Source organism: Pangasianodon hypophthalmus, chromosome 8, assembly GCF_027358585.1.
Source record: "Pangasianodon hypophthalmus isolate fPanHyp1 chromosome 8, fPanHyp1.pri, whole genome shotgun sequence".
Classification (NCBI taxonomy): Eukaryota; Metazoa; Chordata; class Actinopteri; order Siluriformes; family Pangasiidae; genus Pangasianodon; species Pangasianodon hypophthalmus.
The window spans coordinates 21,521,341-21,542,199 of NC_069717.1; the positions used below are offsets into that span (position 1 = coordinate 21,521,341).

At 38.6% G+C, this 20,859-nt stretch overlaps 2 protein-coding genes across 3 annotated transcripts in view; both read left to right on the forward strand.

Annotated features, from left to right (window-relative positions):
• zgc:171572 (protein bicaudal D homolog 2) overlaps positions 1 to 7,442 on the forward strand; it is a 47,679-nt gene extending 40,237 nt beyond the window's left edge. Inside the window, exons 9-10 of one of the 2 annotated variants that reach the window (XM_053235985.1) lie at positions 1,955 to 2,192; positions 5,127 to 7,442. In XM_053235985.1, coding sequence (XP_053091960.1) covers positions 1,955 to 2,192; positions 5,127 to 5,129 — 241 coding nt within the window. In that variant the 3' untranslated portion in view covers positions 5,130 to 7,442. Of the gene's footprint in view, positions 1 to 1,954 lie in introns of both variants that reach the window. The other variant, XM_026925264.3, reaches the window with a different exon arrangement.
• Positions 7,443 to 15,340: 7,898 nt separating this feature from the next.
• Positions 15,341 to 20,859, forward strand: part of fgd (faciogenital dysplasia) — a 48,342-nt gene continuing 42,823 nt past the window's right edge. The window contains exon 1 of the mRNA XM_034306537.2: positions 15,341 to 15,690. Within this exon, the coding sequence (XP_034162428.2) occupies positions 15,642 to 15,690 (49 nt within the window). The 5' untranslated portion in view covers positions 15,341 to 15,641. The remainder of the gene's footprint in view (positions 15,691 to 20,859) is intronic.

Here is a 20,859-nt window from a genome sequence, read left to right on the forward strand (position 1 = left end):
CTTTTATGGTGGTTTGTGTCTCTTTGTGTTCGTATGTTGTTCCCCCCTCCCAGAGAGATGTTGCATGCTAAAGGCACTGTACACAGAACCAGCAGCAGAAATGATTTGTGGGCGTTTTGACATTTCGTGCATCTGCACAATAAGAGGAGTGCTTGCACTTCAAGCGCGCCATCTAGTGGTGTGAGAGTCATAATGTTGTCAAAAAACAAAGCCCCACAAAGATAAGTGGTGAAGATAAGTGGTGGAAAGTGTGTGTGTGTGTGTGTGTGTGTGTGTGTGTGTGTGTACAGTGGGGTCCAAAAGTGTCTGAGTGCACTAGTGAAAATGCTTCTGTTTAGCATTCTTTTTTAATTTAACACAAAGGTTTTCATTACAAATGATATTAACAGCAATAACTTGAGTGAAAAGTAGAATCTTTGAAATAGTTACATGAATTTGAGATTTTCATAGCATTTGGTGTGTCCCCTTTTTTGCTTTAAAGACCGTGTGCAATCAAGCTGACCCAGACTCCACAAGTTTTGTATAAAGTACTTTTGTATAAAGTAGTTAACATGGTCAATATCACAACCATGCTTAAATTTAAACAGTGATTTTGAAATTGAATATTGAAAAGTTAAATATACATAAAATCTAAAGATGTAGTCACGTTTGACTAAAGGTGTAAAGAACTAACATTATTGTGCTATTGTTCTTATATATTTGAATCTTTTTACTGAATTAAGTTGCTTTATACTGTGTATATATAGGAGCCATATGTACTTGATTCCATTTGTTTAATCAGTTGGTCTCAGCCTTCAAATAATTAGACACTTCATCCACTGACCATTTGATGCATATCGTACACTTTGATGGCCATGACTAACAAAATCTTGACAGTTACAATCTCATTGGATATTCACATCTTCCAGATGGGCACACCTCAGTGTATTGTTTATCAGTCCAAAGGAGAAACAAACAGTTGAACATCGACACAGTATTTGCCAATCTTTGCTGTGTACTGTTCCATATAGTACCATTTTCATAATTATCTCCCCTACATCTAACATAAATACAGTAGTTGGTCATTTGAACTGTCAGTCAAATAGTCTTATCTCATTGGTTTCCCCCAAAGAGTGACTAAATCAGTCAGACTCTTTAGCAGTAGCTAGAAGTCTGGCTTATAAGATTAACTGTTTAAAGACTGTGACCAAGTTATACAATCAGATGTGCTCCTGCAGCATCACTGCCCCTTTGTAGATAACTTTGAACATCCCTGAGGTAGATCCCTGAGGTAGTAACCACTCCAAGCCCTTTGCTGGATGATATCCAGCCATAAATGTCTACCTAGCACACATGAGAAGTGTAATCTGCATATAGATGCACTGTTTCGTGGTCCAGCGACTAACAATTCTTTTCTTTACTTTAAGAAGAGGGATCATATTATCCCTGTTTTAGCTTCCCTTCATTGGTTCCAGTTACATTTAGGATTCAGTATAATTTTATTGTTTGTTTTTAAAGCCCTAAATGGACTGGCCCCCTCTTACACTGCAGACAAGCTTTGTATACATACTTCATCTAGACCTTTAAGGTCCACCACACTGCTACTGCTGACTGTTCCTCAATCTCAGCTGAAACAGAAAGGTGATCGTGCATTTGTTATCTCTGAACCGAGGCTCTGGAACAGTCTACTGGTAGATATCAGACACACTTCTTCTGTAGCCACTTTTAAATCAAAGCTCAAAGCATATTTTTACTTCATAGCTTTTGAGAATGGTTGAAACCATTTTATGTGTGCGCGTATAATTTGTGTGTTTATGTATGTTCTTGTCAAAAGCATTCGAGAGCAGCAACTGGTGGAAAATTCTTGTTTATACATAGCACTTTGGTCCACAGAGATTGTTTTAGATGTGCTCTATAAATAAAATTTACTTACTTACTTCCCCCTCCCCCTCTTTCCTTCCCTCACTCCTGCTAGCTGTGACGAGTACGTCACTCAGCTGGACGAGATGCAGAGGCAGCTGGCAGCGGCTGAGGATGAGAAGAAGACCCTGAACTCTCTCCTACGCATGGCCATCCAGCAGAAGCTGGCCCTCACGCAGCGTCTAGAAGATCTCGAGTTCGACAACGAGCAGACGCGCCGAGGTGGAGCCAGCAGCAGGACCAAGTCCGCCTCCTCCCGAGCCAAGGCCGCTCACAACCCTACGCAGTCACATGTAAGTCCACCCCTCGCTGCCACCTGCGGGGGTCGCGGCGAGCCCAACGGCCTCCTGGGAACGCCAGTTGTGTTCTGCAGCGAAAAGTACAAGATCTACTGCGAATAAAAGTGTGGCATGTTTTAAACAGCGCTTATCAGTGTACAAAGCCCCACTCACATGTGCTCTATCGCTCGCTATTTGCTGTATGCTGTGTATCTTTATGCCTTATGGTTATGCCTACCAGTGTGATAGTAGCTAGGTGAAAGATGGTTAATATGATAGCTGCCATTCATGTGTTTTGCAGAGGGCAGTTTGCTTCCTTCTGTACTCACGGTGCTGTATTTTAAGTGGCAGCTCCATATCTGAGTGTATGTTAGCACGCATGGAGTTTTCCTGACCACTAGTAATGCGATGGCGTCGTGTTGTGGTCATGACGTATACCTAGCTGCCGTCTGCACCTTGGTAGATATCCTTCCCCTTTTCCCTTTCTCTAACGCATCTTCCTGCCCTCTTATTCTTCCCCCTCTCTCTCTCCTGCCTCGGAAAACCATTCTTCTAACCTGGCAGCCCGTTGTCTAATCAGGTGACTAATGTTTACATTGTATACATATAAACATTTTAATATGCAAATCCCCCACTTCTAACAGTAGGTGGAGGGCCTCTGGTGTTCTGAAGTGAAAAAAAAGAGAAAGCAAAACAACGGGTTACTAATATTTAGGAGCGTTTTCTGCTCTGTCTTGATCAATTGGAGGTGAGCAGGAGTGGGATGTTATGATCATTATTATTATTATTATTATTATTATTATTATTATTATTATTTCAAAATGGCGAGCTTTTGGCCAAGACCCAAATAGCTAATTGTTTGCATGCAATTTGCTATATTCTTGGCTGCAAAAATGTGTATACTACATAGTGTCCTAGATGTCTCCACCTCGAGCACACGTATAAACAGGGCTCTACATGAGGGGATAATTATTACAGAGGAGCGTTTCCTCTCTCTCCATAGGTCCGTCCCCTAAACATGGAGAGAGTCCTTCATAGCCATATCACTGGAGCATAAAGGAGGAGGGGAAAATCAGCTCACTCCCTCAAATTCAAGTGCACTTCTGCTAGGGGACTCAGGTTCCACATTTTGCCACACAAAAAGGCAGATTTTAATCTGATCTGATTGGTGAAAAGAAAAAAAAAACACCTTTTGATTGGTGATGATTCAACTTGATTCAACAAAAAGAGCACAAAACACAAGGCACACTCATTACGATGCCGAATGATAAACGAAGAGTGACAAGAAACATCACCATGGAAAAGTGCCTGTCTTCTGCTTTTATTGGCAACTGTCCATTTCTCAGTGTAAAGCCCTGTCCTTTATGTCTGAAAGCTAGTGCTAATCTCTGTCATCATTCTGTCTCACCCCAGTGCTTGTGTGCGAGTGTGTATTAGCTTGTGTGTGTGAGCGAATCCTCTCATATCGAACACCTTTCCCTTGCTTCTCCTAACATCATTCTCCATGTAGATTGTCAGCAGCTTGCTCCCTCTGCCTCACCACTTTCCCTTTAAATATCACCAAGAAAACTTCCCATAACATTGTCATATCTTGATGCACACTCCTCTCCAGTGAACTTCAGTAATGTGCTGAAGTTGCATGTCGAGGAAACAAACAAGCCGTGTTTAGTGTTCTAGTTTGTGCACAAGCTGAATACTTCCACGGCATCACATCACTTCAAGTAGTTTTGTTAGAATAAACAAAATAAAGCTTTAAAATAGCAAGCGAATGCTAGGGAAATTTAAAAAAAAAAAAGTGTGGGGCTTGTAGTTATCTTAAACCTATGCTGGCGATGAAAACCTTTTTTTTTTTTTTAATAAGCTTTATTAGCCTAAAAGCAGGGTTGAGGACGGTTGAGGAAAAGTCAAAATGATTAGGTATTATATATTCGTAAAGAAATACTATTCAGGTAAAAAACCTTCCCAGGCCAGCTTCCTCCTAACCAGAGGAAGTGCATGTGTGTGAGTGTGTGTTTGCGAATCTGTGGAAGAGGCGAAGACCTCAGTCCTCAACTCTGCTTCTGCCTGTGCTGCATTTAAAGCCCTCGTTAGGCCTTTAGATAACGTACTGTATTAAAGAGACGCAAAGCTATCGCTCTCATCTTTCTCACACACTCATGTGAAACACAGCTTGGATCTGACCACTCTTTTCTGTTCCTTCATGCATCCTGTAAGCAACGAGTGAAGGCTTAAGATGGAGTCTTAGACTTTTTTAAAAGCTTTTATGATACAAGCAGAGATTAGATAGTTAGAGTAAAAGGGCAAAAATGGGTGGAACCGGTGAATTATTCTTTAAAATTTTATACTTTTTTTTTGTTATACACTCAGAGACCATTTATTCGAATTATGTTTGTCACATTTAACTCAGTGTAGTGTTCTAATTACTAATGATGTATGATCAGTGTTGTCAGTCTGAGGAACTTCTTCCTATAACTCTGGTTCCTCACGGGCTGGCACCACATTAAAACACACATCTGGCTTTCTACTAACATGCATGACATCTGGGAACTCACCTCAGTGATTCTTTATCATCATTTAAGGACACGACCGTTAGGTGGAGTTTTAACAGGAGATAGGCGGGGTTTTAATACTTGTGAACCAGTGGCTTTCCTGCGCTTGCTATTTTTCCAAACTAAACGTTCTGAGAAACATTCCAAACTAAATGTCTGAAATGTTCCTCTTTTTGAAAATAAGTCAACAAACACCAGCTACGTTCGTTTTCTGGTGACTAACCTGCTAATACTCTTGCTTCTACTTCATTTTGGCCGACCAGTCAGACTTTTTTCCATCTGCACTACTTGTGGGCATTTATTGAACTGCATTCTGGCAGCATGCCTCTGATTTATTCATTTAAACTCTTCTAAAATTCAACATTCTAATATCTATTATTTCTTTGTTTTCATTTTGCAGTAAAGTTCAGCCCCTAGTTGAGCGGGGAAGTCGCCATTCCATCATGCTGATAAAATCACTCTGCTTTTAGCCCAAAGGAAATCCACTGGAAGACAAAAATATCTGATTTTATAATTTTTTTTTTTTTAACAACCTGTTAATTCTCACAGGAAATATTTGACAAATGAGTATGAACTAAATTTAACATGGTTAAAATAGCATCATGTTATTATATATATATATATATATCTTTTTTAGTTCAATAGGAAGCCAGTGCTCACAAATATTTAAACTCCGCCTACGAATTTAGATTCTGAGTCACTCTAAATTAGAAAACAAAGAAAGGTGTTAAACAGGAACTATCCTACAATGAGTAGTTATCTTTTGTTTTGTAAACTGTGCACTTTTAATATAGGTATATTGCTTTCTTTATTAATCTAGGGTTAGGTTTGTAGTGCTTTGGTTTGTGAGTCAGTTCAAGTATACCGTATACTACACATATATATTGATAGTAACAGTTTTTTTTTTTTCCATATATGCACTCTGTATGCAAAGAACAGAGATCAACTCACATATCCAAAACTACTCACACTGCAAACCAGTCCTATTGTATTCTGTGAAATGAATCCATGAGCATTTTATCATTTATATTTTTTATAATCACTTGATCATTTAAAATACGTCGTTTTTCATGTTTGTTCTACTGCCATATTCTAAAACAAAATCCCGGGTGGTCAGATGCTGGGCTTTTTTGTCTATTTATTATTCTTAGGAATAGTTCAAAGTGAACATGGAGAAACTTGATGATATTTTTGGCTTAACACAGTAAAGCGTGCTTCACAAAGAACAAAATCTACAACAGACATTGTGGAATTTTTTGGTCTTCTAGCACCGCTTTACTCAAGCTTTCTATGGATCGCTGATTTCACGAATTCTCTGCAAGCGTAAAAATTAATTCCAAATTGGAATGGTCTCATTCTCTCTTCGTTTATCGTGCCAAGTCTCGGTACACTGTTTTAAGTTTGATACGAGAAAAAAAAAACAGAATGGAGATCAGAAAGAAGAGAATTACTCTGGTGGGTATGATTTTTGAATTGCTCCCACTTTCATGCCCTCCATTTGAGTTGTTTTTTTTTTTTTTTTTTTTTTTTTTTTTGGTTTGTTTTGCTCTTCGTTCTGACCAGTAGTGCCTTTCATTATTTCAAGAGAGAATTATAGTCTAGGTTTTAGTTTTTTGTAGTTGTTTCCCTCTCCTGAAGGCAAGAGGATTGACCAGGATTTCTTCCTTCAGAGGATGCTTAGAAGCAGCAATAAGTGCAAAAGACACACAATCAGTTTTGTGAGCGTGTGTTTTGTTAGACATTAGGTAAATGAAATTGCAGGGAATTCTTGAGATCAGTGACCCTATTAGCAAATTCAGGGGTTTTAGCAAAAGGTCTTTTTTTAAAATCAAGTGATGGGAATCAGAATTAATCCTATTTGCCTCATAATGAACAAAAAAATGACAGACGCTGCACATTTGTGTGGCGTTTGCAGGTGGAGACTGGTGTATCTATAGCTTTGTTTGGTGAAGGTAAAGTGGTATTGATAGTATTGTTGACAAATGAGTGAACTCGTGTCCTCTTTTTGTCTAATTTATGTTTGCTGTTTTTTTTTTTGTTTTTGTTTTTGTTTTTTGTTTTAACATTCTTTAAGCATTGTGATTTCAGGAAACAGAAAACACTTTGCATCAACAAGCTCGAATAGTGCCATGAAAGTCACAATTGGTTTGTTGAGGCGTTAAAAACCCAATTAATATGTTTGGGAAGTGAGCAAAAAAAAAAAAAAAGGTCAATTAAGTGCAATTCAAACTGCTGATTTACAAAGCAAATGAGCTTTTCTGTTTGCTGGAAGCGATAGTGTTGTGTTATTCAGCTAGCTGATAACTTTATACAGTCATATTGTGTTCAGTATTGATCCGCGAGGAGAGTTTGATACCTTTATATAAAATAATGACTTCATCCATATGTTGGTATTTATTTGAAATGTTTTACAGTACTGTTATCAATAATGTGCATTATGATTGATTAGTGGTGGAAAAACGTCATATGCATGTAATTCTTCAGCCATGGAACTTTTACACAGAACGGAAAACAAACCACTTGAAACAGGCTCTAAATGAAAAAGAGGGGGGAAGAAGAATTAAATTGATAAAAGAAATGTGTTTAGCTATTAAGTGATGTATTACCACTGAACTAACCAAGAAAAAGTGTTGTTTTGTTTTCCTTAGAGGGATACTCGTCTGTGTAAAGGTAGTCATGCTGGTTAAAAAAAATCAATAAAAAGGACTAAAATATTGGTCAGTTTCCTGGTTTTATTTGCCTGTTTCCTGTTTATGGCTTTGAGAGATTCAGACTGCTGTGATTGGGTCATCTCAGTGTCTATTCTACAAGCACCGGCCACCTTTTTTTTTTTTTTTTTCCTTTTCTTTTTTCTTTTCAAGCAGCACAGACAGGGGGTTTCCCAGTGGCAGATGGTGACCTCATCATTTCACACACACACACACACACACACACACACACACACACACACACACTCACAGACGCACAGACGCGCACACAGTCAAAAAATGAAGTGCTCAAGTTTTAAACAATGGATTACACCAGCACAGTGGGAGCTTGATCTCTTCCAGAATTGGAATTCCCAGTTTTTTCCCAGTTTTTAAAACAGGGTTAAGGAGCAAGGAGTGGGATTTGGATTGCATGGATGAGATTTTGGATAAATCACCAAATTCTAAATCTGTTCTGTTCAGCAAGATAGATAGAGGGAAAGGAGCAGTTCATGAATCTCATGAATTATCACACGTATAAACAAAGGGTATTACACCATTCCACCATTCCTTGTTTTTTTTTGTTTTGTTTTTTGGGTTTTTTTTTGTACCTTTTGTATGTGTCTTCTACCTTTGAAGCTTTATTCCAAGTCCATATCCATGTTTCCAGGTGTAAGATGCATATTATAAATACAAAAGATAAGGATACAACCCCAGCAAGAAGGAAAGGTACCCTTAGTACCCTTTTTTCTAAGAGTGTCTAGGCTTGGTGCCAGTTCTAACAGTTCTTTTCATTTAAATCAGCAATAGGTTTTCATATTCATTCTTCATTATATGATTTCTGCTTGAATATATGACTGAAAGTATGATTCCTGATTTCTGCTCAATGTCACCCTTTCTGCAGATTTGAAAAATGCACTTTATGGAGCGAATCCCAGATAACTTTTTTTGGACAATGGTCCACACAAAATGTTTCGGTCACCACAGAATCAAGCTTTTGACTTGGCTGGAGCAATCCTCTCCCCTAAACCCCTTTAAAAATGTGTGGGGTGAGCTGAAGAGAAGCATGCACAAGAGAGGACTTAGGACACTTGAGATCTCATGGAGTCTGACTTCTCTATTCGTAGAAATGTTACTCCTTTAATATACTGTCATTTGTGAGAATATGTAAAATAATAATAATTGAGAAAAGTTAATATATTAGTAAAATGTTACAAATATCACTTGAAATCCTGTTACCTAGGTTTTTAAACATGCACTTTCTATACTATAGAATACTATTTCTGACTGCATCAACTGAAATCGTATAAAATCTATAGTCTGTGTATTTGAATAATATATTTAGGACCTGCACCTTGTCTAAGAAAGAGCATTGCTAACAGCATTGAACTGTTGTGAAGGGTTCAGTATCTTTGCTTGATCTGTGCCTGTAGCATTTACATACAAGCTATGAAGAGACAGATCTATTATGTGCCAACTTGACCAAATAGCTTCATTTTTAAAACCAATTTCCCCCTAATGCTGCTCTAAAATTTCATGACAAACAGACATTTTGGGGTCATTAAAAAATCTCCTCAGACGCTGCTAGTAAAGGCTTTAAACCCCCACCAGCACCAACCCCAGACAGCACCCAGCATAAACGGCAGGCAAAACCCCTGTTTGAGGAAAAAAAAAAAAAAAAACAGCTTGTGCCTGTTTTTAATACCCCATTGTATTTCAGGTTGAATGTTCATGCCAAAATTCTAGAGGTGTTTACTTCCTACGTTCTCACTTCCTATGAGTCTTAGAGGACTGTGTGCATATATAGTATGTTGATTTAATTTGACAAAATGATTTGCCTTTCACACCCTTCAAACAGTCCCCAAAAAATATATACAGTCAAGTATATAAATATTTGGACATAGTTAATATTATTTTAGCTGTTTATCACAGTATAATGTTGAAATTAAATAATGAATATAATCTCAAAGTGCAGACTTTCAGCTTTAATTTGAAAGTATTTACATCCAAATCCAGTGAACATTGTAGGAAATACCACACCTTTTATATGTACTAACCACTTTTTAAGGAACCATGAGTAATTGGACAATTGAACGAAAGCTCAGCTGTTCTATGGCCAGGTGTGTGTTATTCCCTCATTATTTCACTTACAAGTAAGCAGATAAAAAGTCTAGATCTGATTTCAAGTGTCGCATTTGCATTTGAAATCTGTCGCTGTTAACTCTCAATATGAAGTCCAAAGCACTGTCATTGCCAGTGAAGCAAGCCATGATTATGCTGAAAAATCAAAACAAACCCATCAAAGAGAGAGTGAGAGAGAGCAAAAAAAATAATGTGTGGCCAAATCAATTATTTGGTACATACTTTAAAAAAAAAAAGAACACACTGGTGAGTTCAGAAACACCAAAAAGCTTGGAGGAGCCCTGAAAACAACTTTGGAGAATGACAGAAGAAAAAAAGGCCTTCTTTCCCTGGTGATGAAGAACCCTTCACAACAGTTCAGATCAAGAACACCCTCCAGGAGTTAGACATATCTGTGTCAAAGTCAACAATCAAGAGAAGATATAACCAGAGTAGGTTTACCACAAGATGTAACCATTGGTAAGCCTCAAAAACAGACCAGATTGCTAATAAACAAACAAATAAATAAATAAAGCCAGTACAGTTCTGGAACAACATCCTATAGACAGAGGAGACAAAGGTCAACTTCATTCCAGAATGAAGAGAAGAGAAGGAAAGAGAAGAATATGGAGAAAGGAGGGATACCACCTCATCTTATGGTGTAAGCATGTATGGCTGACAGTGGAACTGGTTCCCTTGTATTTATTGATGATGTGACTGCTGACAAAATCAGCAGGAAGTGTACAGGGCTATATTATCTGCTCACATTGAGCCAAATGCTTCAAAACTCATTGGATGGTGCTTCACAGTGCAGATGGACAATGACCTGAAGCATACTTCAAAAGCAAACCAAGATTTTTAAGGTAAAGAAATGGAATGTTCTGCATTGGCCAAGTCAGTCACCTGACCTGAATCCAATTGAGCATGCATTCTACTTGCTGAAGGTAAAACTGAAGGTAAAATACCCCAAGAACAAGCAAGAACTGAGGACAGCTACAGTAAAGGCCTGGCAGAGCATCACCAGGGAAGAAACTCAGCATTTGATGATGACTATGGGTTCCAGACTTCAGGCAGTCATTGACTGCGAAGAATTGGCTACCAACTATTAAGAATGGCAATTTAATTTATAATTGTTAGTTTGTCCACATTATAGAAAGTGCTGTAATTCCTTCAACATTCACCCAAGTTTGGATGTAAATACCCTTAAATTAAATTGAGCGTATGCACTTTGAGCTCATGTACATTATTTAGTTTCTCCAACATACTGTGCTTGACAGCTAAAATAACAATAAATTGGTCAGTGTTCAAATATTTTTGGACCTGACTGCATACATGTTTAGGTTCCCACACTGACTGATAGGCAGCCATGATCATCTAGCCCTATTGAAGCAATAAATGTGACCCAGAAACTGCAGATAGTAAAATGTGTTCCAATCAAATTATAGAACAGTGATGACTGGGTCCATAAAAATAGATATTCTTTTTATATTCAAGTGTATGCAATATACAAGCATTAAGGTATTATACTGACATTTCAGTTATGATTGTTATAAGATTTTTTAATGTACATATTCCAGAACATATGTGTTCAGTATGTTTTGGTAGCTCCTGAATCTAAGTTCTGCAGATTAAGCACAATTCTTCATGCTAACATCTCAAAACTCCCCAATTTTTTATGCATTACATCATCCATCTCCTCCCTATAAAGAGCCCTTTGAGTTCTCTCCCTGCAGATCACTGAACCCAAACTGTGTCTAGTGTCCTCTGCTGAAAAAGAAAGAATAAAGTCAAGTGTTACTCTACAGCACCTAAAGCTACAAAGCTGATCGGTTACAATACAGACACTTACTACATTGTGGATTTGCTTTTGTGTGTTGTTTGTTTGTTTGTGTGTCTGTATGTGATTAATACAAAGACTTCTCTTTTTTAGTTTAGCATATCATATGATGGTCAGCATACATGGAGCCTGAGGGTCTCAGAGTACACCCTGCACACACTGAACACCATTAAAACCCAAGCAATACAATAAAACCATTACAAACAAAGCACAAATTTGGAACGTCATTGATAATTCATTTCAGCACATGTTGTTCTTGAAGCAGATTTTCTAATAGCTGCTCTTGGCCAATGTTTGGTGAAATCTGAAACAAAACAGCCAGATTGATATCCTCCTAGACCATTTTAATTTTAAAACAGCAAATGTCATCGCAAAACACCAGAGTGGTAAAAACTCAAAAAAGAGAATGTAGGAAGACATAAATGCTGAACAGCTAGACTCACCATATACACTAAGTGGGCAAAAGTTTGTGAACGCCTGATCATCACACCCATTTTTTAAACATCCCATTCCAGATTTAGTTCCCCCTTTGCTGTTATAATAACCTCCACTCTTCTGAGAAGGCTTTCCAATAGATTTTGGAATGTGACTGTGGGGAATTGCCTGTTCAGCCAAAAGAGCATTAGTGAGGTAAGATGCTGATGTCAGACGAAGAGGGCTGGGGTGCAGTCGGTGTTCCAGTTCATCCCAAAGGTGTTCAATTGGGTTGAGGTCAGAGATCTGTGCAGGCCACTCGAGTTCTTCCACTCCAACTTTGGCAAACCATTTCTTCATGGAGCTCGCTTTGTGCTCAGGGACATTGTCATACTGGAACATGTTTGGGCCTCTTAGTTCCAGTGAAGGGAAATTGGAATTCTACAGCATGCAAAGATATTCTATATGATTGTGTGCTCCCAACTTTGTGGCAGCAGTTTGGGGAAGAACTACATATGGGTGTGAAGATCAGGTGTCCACATACTATTTGCCATATAATGTATAAACAGAATCATCACTATTATCGAGAATTAAAAAAGGCCAGACAATTATTCTTTACAGACATCACTAATCAAAACATCAATGATTTCCATGACCTAGTTGTCCCTCAAATCCCTCAACACAGATGGGATTGTGTTGTCTCTCTGTCAACAAATTCAGTGAATGTATATCATTTTTAAGAGGCATGATCACAAATATCAAACAGGCCACACATACCTCCCTGTCAAATAAAACTAAGCCACACTTAGTACCATAAAGTACAAACATAGTTATTATGTCTCACTTAACTGCCATCTACTGCAAAAGGAACGTGTGCAGCGCTGACAACCGTCCACCTGCTGCCTTGATGCCTTGCCACTAGCTGTTTTTTTTTCTGTTTTTTTTTTTTCAGCTGTTTTAGACCAACAAAATTACACCCATTTCAAAACCTATGCGTGTGATATATACACACACACATTCAAAATGTTTTTAAATGTTTTTTTTATTTTATTTGAAAGACAAAAGCCTTTCTTTATTAAATGTTTGCTTGCAGTTTCTTATTAAAATGCTGTTTTGATATTGACAGTATGATTCTGGTCGGGCCATAGAAATAAAAAATGGTTCATTTGAAACAGACGTATTAAATCTGGAAATAAAATAAAAATGTATGAACAACCTGCCTTTATACTAAACAAGTAATATTAAATTTTAACTTTTTAATTTTAACCCTAACTTTTTTGCACCATGTTACTATGATATTGTGTATTAAAAGATGATGCAGACACTGCATTCATGGACTACCTTCAGTTTCATCATTTCTGTAGCCTTTAGCGTGGGATTTTTACTTACAAGCGCCCATTATCTTCTCAGTTCTGTAAAAGTACAACTAGACTTTGCAATAAAAATGTATTATTATTATTATTATTATTATTTTATTTAGTTAGTTATTTCTTTAATTTTTTTTTTAACTTTCATGAGGAAAAAAGGTTTATGTTCTAAATATCTGAGTAGAATTATGAGAGATTGATTAATTTACCAACCAAATGGTGTTAGGAAGAGGAGAACCAAAAAATGGGCAACTGACCAAAGAAGAGAGTTAATTAACCAAGCCATTATTGTGTGGTTTGAGTAGTGACTTGTGCGAGGCACGTGGGCACCGAGCTGACTGAAGAGCTGCAATGAAGCGTAACTAAGTTAACCTCCTCCTGCCCCCAGGGGGGCTTTGGCAGAGCCCTCATAAACTATTCGGTTGACATTTGGTTAAGCAGCTGCTTTAGAATTTTGTAAAAGGTGCAGATCTGTGGTTTTTACTCTTGGGAAATACAACACTACACATGAGGGAACCTACTGTGATAGTGAACACAGTAAAATTAAATATATGTATGTGTGTGAGAGAGAGGTAGAAACAATCATCACTCGTCAGAATTGTTCGTCTAAAAGAGCTTGATAATATTCATTCATTTATCTTTGGTGGATCTGGAGCCTATCCTGGGAACACTGGGCATGATGTGGGAATACACACTAGATAGTGAGTCCATCTCAGGACACACACACACACACTCACACCTAGGGGCAATTCTGAGTTGCCAATCCATCTAGGGGCATGTTTTGGGGAGGTGGGAGGAAACTGGAGATCACATGAGAAACCCGCACGGACATTGGGAGAACATGTGGAACTCCACACAGACTGTAACCTGAGCTCAGGATCAAACCAGACACCCTGGTGCTGTGACATGGCAACAGAAACCATTGCTAATGTGCCACCCTGGATAATATTTTAAAGAGTATTAGTACCAAGGCAATGGTGGTTCAGTAAGCTGGGGTGAACCAATCCCACTTTTTCCATTCTCAATATAATACTATTATCAGGAACCAGCTCAATGCTCAGACCCAGGCAATTCCATGCCTTGTCTGTTCGGTAGCTACACCTCCATAGTGGTGTGTTGTGCTGTAAAATGCATTCGCAGTATAAAATACATCAGATCAGAAAATATGTTCCCACTATAGCATTTAATACCAGCATTACAGGCCAATATGTGTAAATACTGATCTGCAGTATCAGATCAGTACATTTCATATGTTCTCCGCATGCGCATGTGGGTTCCTTCGGGTTTTTTGCTCTCCGCCCACCTCCACAAAAAATACTCCTTGCTGCAGAGCAAAAAGTCCAAATGGGGTGGAGCTGGACCTGATTCAGTGACTTCTACCTTGGGTGCAGTGAAGCTAAAAGTCCAGGGAGTGGAGAAACCTCAGTGTGTTATTGTGTGGGTTAGGGTTAGGCGTTAGGGTCAGGATTAAGTTTAAAGCAGGAGTTGGATCCGATCCAGCTCCACTCCTCAGGACTTTTGGCTCTGCAACATGCCAGTAGGTATGAATGTCAGTGTGTGAATATGTGTGTGTGTGTGTGTATGTGTGTGTGTGTGCATGGTGCCCACACCATTCCCATCCATTGTACCCAGCGTTCCCTAGATCGGCTCCACATGCGCTGCAACCCTGACCAGGATAAAGCAGTTACTGGAGATGAATGAATAAATCAATGAAGGCATCCACCAATATTTATTTTTGTAAAATGTCTCACACACACACACACTTTAGGCCTGTCCAGATATTAATCAGCAATGCAGTGATTCTGTGCAAAACTGCTTTAAAAGGCAAGCACACCCTGCTGAATTAAAAAAAATTAAAAAAAAAAAACCCTCATAGAATTTGTAATGGTTTTAATGGTTATAATGGGAATTGTATTGGTTTTAATGGAAACTGTAATGTCCCTGTGGGTCTCTACTGGTAATTTGTCTTCTATTGGTGGCATGATCATGTCAAGTGGATACCATTAAGGACCCGTAATGGTAATGATAATGGTTTTAATGGTTAGCTGATGGTTGGTAATGCTGTTTGTAGTGGAAACCATTAGAATTTCTGTTTTTCTATTGTTTTTTTTTTTCAGCCTGCCTTCTCTCTCTCTCTTTCTCTCTCTCTCTCTCTCTCTCTCTCTCTCTCACACACACACACACAGAGATTATTGGAGAGGAGAGCAGAGCAGAGGAGAGGAGTGGGAGGGATACAGTGAGAGAACAGAAAGAAACAGCAGTCCCTCTACAGGAAACCGGACAGAGCCTGGGGAAGGAGTGAATGGATCGATGCTCATGTAAAAGAAAAGAAAAAGAGGCTTGACTCTGGAAATAGATTTAGTGTTCCAGTTTTTTTTTTCTCCACCACAACAGACTGAGTGTGTGTAGCAAATGGAGAAAGTCAACAGGAAAGTTTGACGTTCATTCAACTGAAACAGAGTGGAAAGAAGTGTGAAACATACTGCTTCATGATGGAGGAGAGTTTACTCGGGAAGATGCAGGGAATCCCAGCAGCCGGTGAGTGTTGTTGTTGTTGTTGTTGTTTTTAGCAACACAATTTAGCAACATGTCTGCATGTGCGTATTACAGCCTTCCTTTCCATGCTAGTGCAAGTCTGTGGTCTATAGCTGCGTCAGTCAGCTCTTGTTGTTCCTTTTGCAGTTTAAATGCTAAACTAAGCTATGCTAGGCTAAAAAAAACCACTTCTGTAGTGAAGATAATGTTTCCTCTGGTTGTTGGAGTGAATGGTGTCGCCGGGGGAAGGCGCTTATTCATTAGTTAATGTAGCTCTCAAACCACTGCTACTGTCTACTGAACAACTTTAGTCTCATGTCCATTTGTATAGTTTTTAGTCTCTACATTGTTACTAATGTGCGTTTTGTCGTTAATAAAAGAGAAGTTTAAACGACACAAGGCCAGTAGAGAAGTGTAAGTGTGTGTGTGTGTGTGTGTGTGTGTGTGTTCCTTCACAAGCAGTTTAACCCTAAAAGTGCTCTGTGACAGTCTGGGAGTCAGTGAGTGCCTTCTGTGTAACCTGCTGCTGAGAAGTTCTGTCCTCACTAACAGTGCTGCAGTCAGCTTTCTTTCCCTCAAATCCAAGGCAGATCCATGACAAATAATCAGTTCTCAAGTTCATGTGGAGACTAAGTCATTGTACACTCACCTCCAAAGTCAAGTTCAAGTCAAAGATCAAGCTTCAAGTCCTGAATGGGGGACTATATACCTTAAACCTTTGAAGAAAGAAAATGTTCTTGTACTTTTAATCAACTAAGTTTTGATTCAAGAATGTCAAAAGACAAAAATCTTATTTCTCTGTAATCATCAATGGAAAATGCAGTTTGAAGTTTGCCCACCTCTAAATGTGTTTGTTTGTTTGTTTGTTTGTTGTGCATATCTAGGCAGCACAAACTAGCATGCATTCTAAACCATAAACATGTCCTATGCTTAGCAAGCACATTCTCTTTGGGTGGCATGATGATGTAGTAGGTTGCACAGCCCCAGGGTCCACGGTTCGGTCCTGAGTTCAGGTACTGATTGTGCACACTTTCACATATTCTCTTTATGTCTGCTTGGGTTTCCTTTGGGTTCTCTAGTTTCCTCCCTCCAGCCTCATGCCCAGTGTTCCTGGCTGCAGGTTCACAATAAAGATACATATATGTACGTACATATATACATACATACATATATACAGACAAACAAACAAACAAGAGTATTCCTCCACAATAGACTGTACCCTACTGAGACTCCATGCACTTTGTAGCACCAACCTTTCACTTCCACTAAAATCCTCATGGGTAAAATCTTGTCTAGGAACACATCATGTATGTAACGGTGTTATGATTTTTGTTTCATGTTTTTCATGAAGTGCAGCAGCCTATACAGTAGTCCTGTTGTTTGAATAATGCTGTTTAACACAATTTAATTGTTTACATAGCCAAAGGGCTGCACAATCAATCGGATTGTAATCATGATCAAAATATTTGGCTTCCTCAATTAAAGGTGGGGTCAGTGATATTGAAGTCAGAATCCTTTTTTTTTTGTAAGATTTGGAGATGTTAACAGGATAGAAACAAGTTATGTAAACTACCACTAATTAACCAGTCAGCACAAAGAGACATCTTTACATGCCTGTCAGTCACATTGGCTGTAAATTCAGGAAGCTCAAAGTCTTGGACTAGGCGGTGTGTATGAATGTGTATTGGGGGCTTGGCTTTGAGAATCAAAACATCTAGCTTAAGGTAACCAGACCAAATCTCTAAATATACCTTTAATCAAACATAATCAACTGCAATATTTTTGACCTTAGTTAAAGCTAGAAGATTGGTCAGTGTTCGATTTTAGAGTTCTTATTGACTCTGGCACACTGGGATTTCCATTCATATGTGTTCACTGTCTGTCATTACATTAGCACTCATAAATCGGTAAAAATTTCAGGTCCAAATGACAGTCTGAGTATCAAAGGCTCATGTCCAAGTCAAGACTCAGTTCATCGTGTTTAAGTTATAATCATAAAGACTTGAGTACTACATTACCAGAAAAAAATCTGCTGTTTGGACTCACAGTGTCTCTCTTGGGTTCACAATGGTTGAATGCTGGCTTTGTATTCAGTCTTTGCTCTCAATGACTTAATCTGTATTCAGAAAGTGTTATGACCTGCCTGATGACAACAGCTGCTTGTGGCATTGATGACGACAGTGGTGGCGTAATTACGAATGATGAAGTGATAAACTACATCACACTACATTTTTCTGAGAGTCTTGTGGGTAATGTCAGTATTTTTATAACACTAACTGACCAGCATTGCTGACAGTAACAACTGATTGGACATTAAAACTTTTTAGTAAAGTCACTATGTTAATTTCTCCTTTCTTCTTCTCAAATAATGATATATTCGGACATGTGTTTGTTAGCACTTTATTTGGTTTGCAGAACCCATAAGAAAATAAAGGACCTTTTCAAACGTGGTGAAAAATGTGAACGATAATTTTTATTCCAATAACAGCAGTAACATAGCACATGTGAAAAAGCACCTTGGGTTCAGTCTGAACCCAGAGCATCTAAAACCTTGACAATGGATACTTCTTTAGCAGAAATGATCACCCATATGCTGACATTTGGTATCTTTTTTGAAATAGATGGTCCTTTTTAATCTACTCCCAATCCCATCTTATGATTTGATCAACTTTCTGATTTGATGAACATCCTGGTGTAACTGGGCCAGAACTTTCATAGTGACTATGATTATTGGGACAATTGCTGTAATGGTTTGTCAGCCCTACAGTGTGGGAGAGAGGTGTTCGGGTTGAGATCACACCAGATCAAAACACGCTTGTCCAGCAGACTCTGTAATTTCTTACCAATTCTTACCAATTCTTACCAAATTGATGCTTTTTTGGCTATAAAGCGTCACGTAAAATCACACCCCTCTCATTTGGAGGGATGTCCAGTGGCATTGCCGTCCTGCCTTAGGTTGCCCTCACTTTGGCCATATGGAATCTTACCCGTCACTGAATCGACACATCGTGACCCACTGGTATCTGTTATCTGCAAAGTACCCAATCACACAGTGTCTATCTGTGAAGCGCCATCACTATCCATACCCCCTGTATTTATTCCAGGTATGGAATAAATGACTACATTAGACAGGGTGAGTGCAACTGTATAAATGTCCTGTACAATCTCCTTTTCTCTTGTAGTCACTTCTGTAAGTGTAGACATTGGAAGGACTTGCTTGCCTACAAGGCCCTTGAGTCAGTTATTATTAATTATCTCTTAAGGTGGCACCTGAGAATTCCATCCATGAATCCTGTAAAAACGTCCTCCATAACTGGGCTTATTTTGGATAGTAGCTCCTCTAGAACTGGTCGCTATTGCCTTCTTGAACCATTCATCGACAAGTGAGGACCATTCTGTCAGGTTCACAAGTACAGGAACATAGACTTACTACTACATTCTTCTTGATTGATCTAGTTGGGTTTGCTGGAATCTGAAGAACACATACAAACAGAAAGAATTCCCTTGTCTTTGTCCCACATAGACGTGACACGGCAATCAGCATAATATACCATTAAGACCTTCCAGATTTATTGTTTCTGTTCTTAGGTTGGGGGTATGAGAAGGAACGACAGTTAACATAGCACAAGAGTCTCCAAGGCCTCCAACAGCAGATGCAATTGACTCTTTATAGCTGTCTTGTGACAGAGGTGTTAGTTGTGTCATGGAGATCGCTATGCCTGCTTAAGTAGGATTAGGGTCTCTCTTTTTAAGAACAGCACAAAATTTGCTGTTCTTTCAATCTTTTTAACGGTATAGCCTTCATTTTCAGAGGAAACAGCCTTTTGGCCTCATTTCTAATTTTCTCATTCTAGCGTGGCTTGAAATTCCAAAGATTCATGTTTGGATGAAGCTGATGATCTCTCTCCCAAAAATCACGTCTATCTGGACTTTCTGAGCTGAGCCAGTGATCTGACTTGAGAACGTGGGATTCGCTTGAGTCAACTTTTCTTTCCCTCAAAACAATGTTTCAGCATAAATTGATCTGCATCTTTCACTTCCTGTAGATCACTTGATAACCTTTCATTAGATAGTTTAAGTGCATAATTATCAGCCTAAAGTGTTGCAACTGTTTCTCCCTTAAACATCGTTTCTCCAGCTTGGAAATTTTTTATTGTCATAATGCTGTCAGTGATGTGGGAGTGAAGTATTTTCTTTTTGTTTCAAGAGTATCTCTCTCTGCCTCCACCTCTTTTAACTGCTTGTTAAGAACTTTCTATGCAGCAGAAACCCCATCGTGTGCATTCACCAATTTCCTCTTTTTTTTTTTTGGCATTTTGCAATCAGGATACAGCCCACTGATAGGGCTCATCCACAGCATTCTCAATTCTCATACAAACCCCGTGAAATGTGCCTGGTGATGTATTTAACAATCAGTTTCTTGATTATTAAATGCTTACACAGTACAGTTTACGACACCTTATTACTTAAGACACGTTGCATAAAGTTGATACTGTAAGTCAGACCACTTCCTTGACATTTTAGGAATTTGAACACAAATAAAACTTGTGCAGGTTTAAAATTCAAACTTATTTCAGAATGCTTTGTATCTATCCACACATTCTCTCTGGGTAAAACTTTTAAATTAAACAATTCACAGGCTGTTGGACCTAAACCACACTGCTTGGGGTTTATGTTATTATTTAAACCGGAAACCAAAAACAATCAGCCTTAGTTTAAAACCCTGCCACGGTATGTCAGGCCAAACCACACTACTTCAGGTTTAGTAATTTTACACTTAACTTGAAACATGCTGCACTGGGTTCACTACATGTTTCAGTTTCAGTTACGTTAGAAACTTTACTCGCACCACAGTACGTCAGGTTCACTAAAACACAACGCTTTTCAGTTGCTATAGAAACTTGCCTATAATTCTGATACACCTCTGTTACCATAGAACTTTGGGCTGATAGAGGTACTTCAGAATCTTTTGTCAGGATTGCACAAAATTATACTTGACCTACTCCTGCTAGCTATCAAATAAAGAAACCAATAGCTGTGTCCTTGTCCTTGATACTCCTTTACACCTCTAAACCTGTATAGGGTTTTTTTTTTTCAACAAGGAGGGTTCTTATTTTTTTAAAAAAAAAAGCAGATAAATGTCAGGGTGCACTGTATGGTAAAAGTTTATGG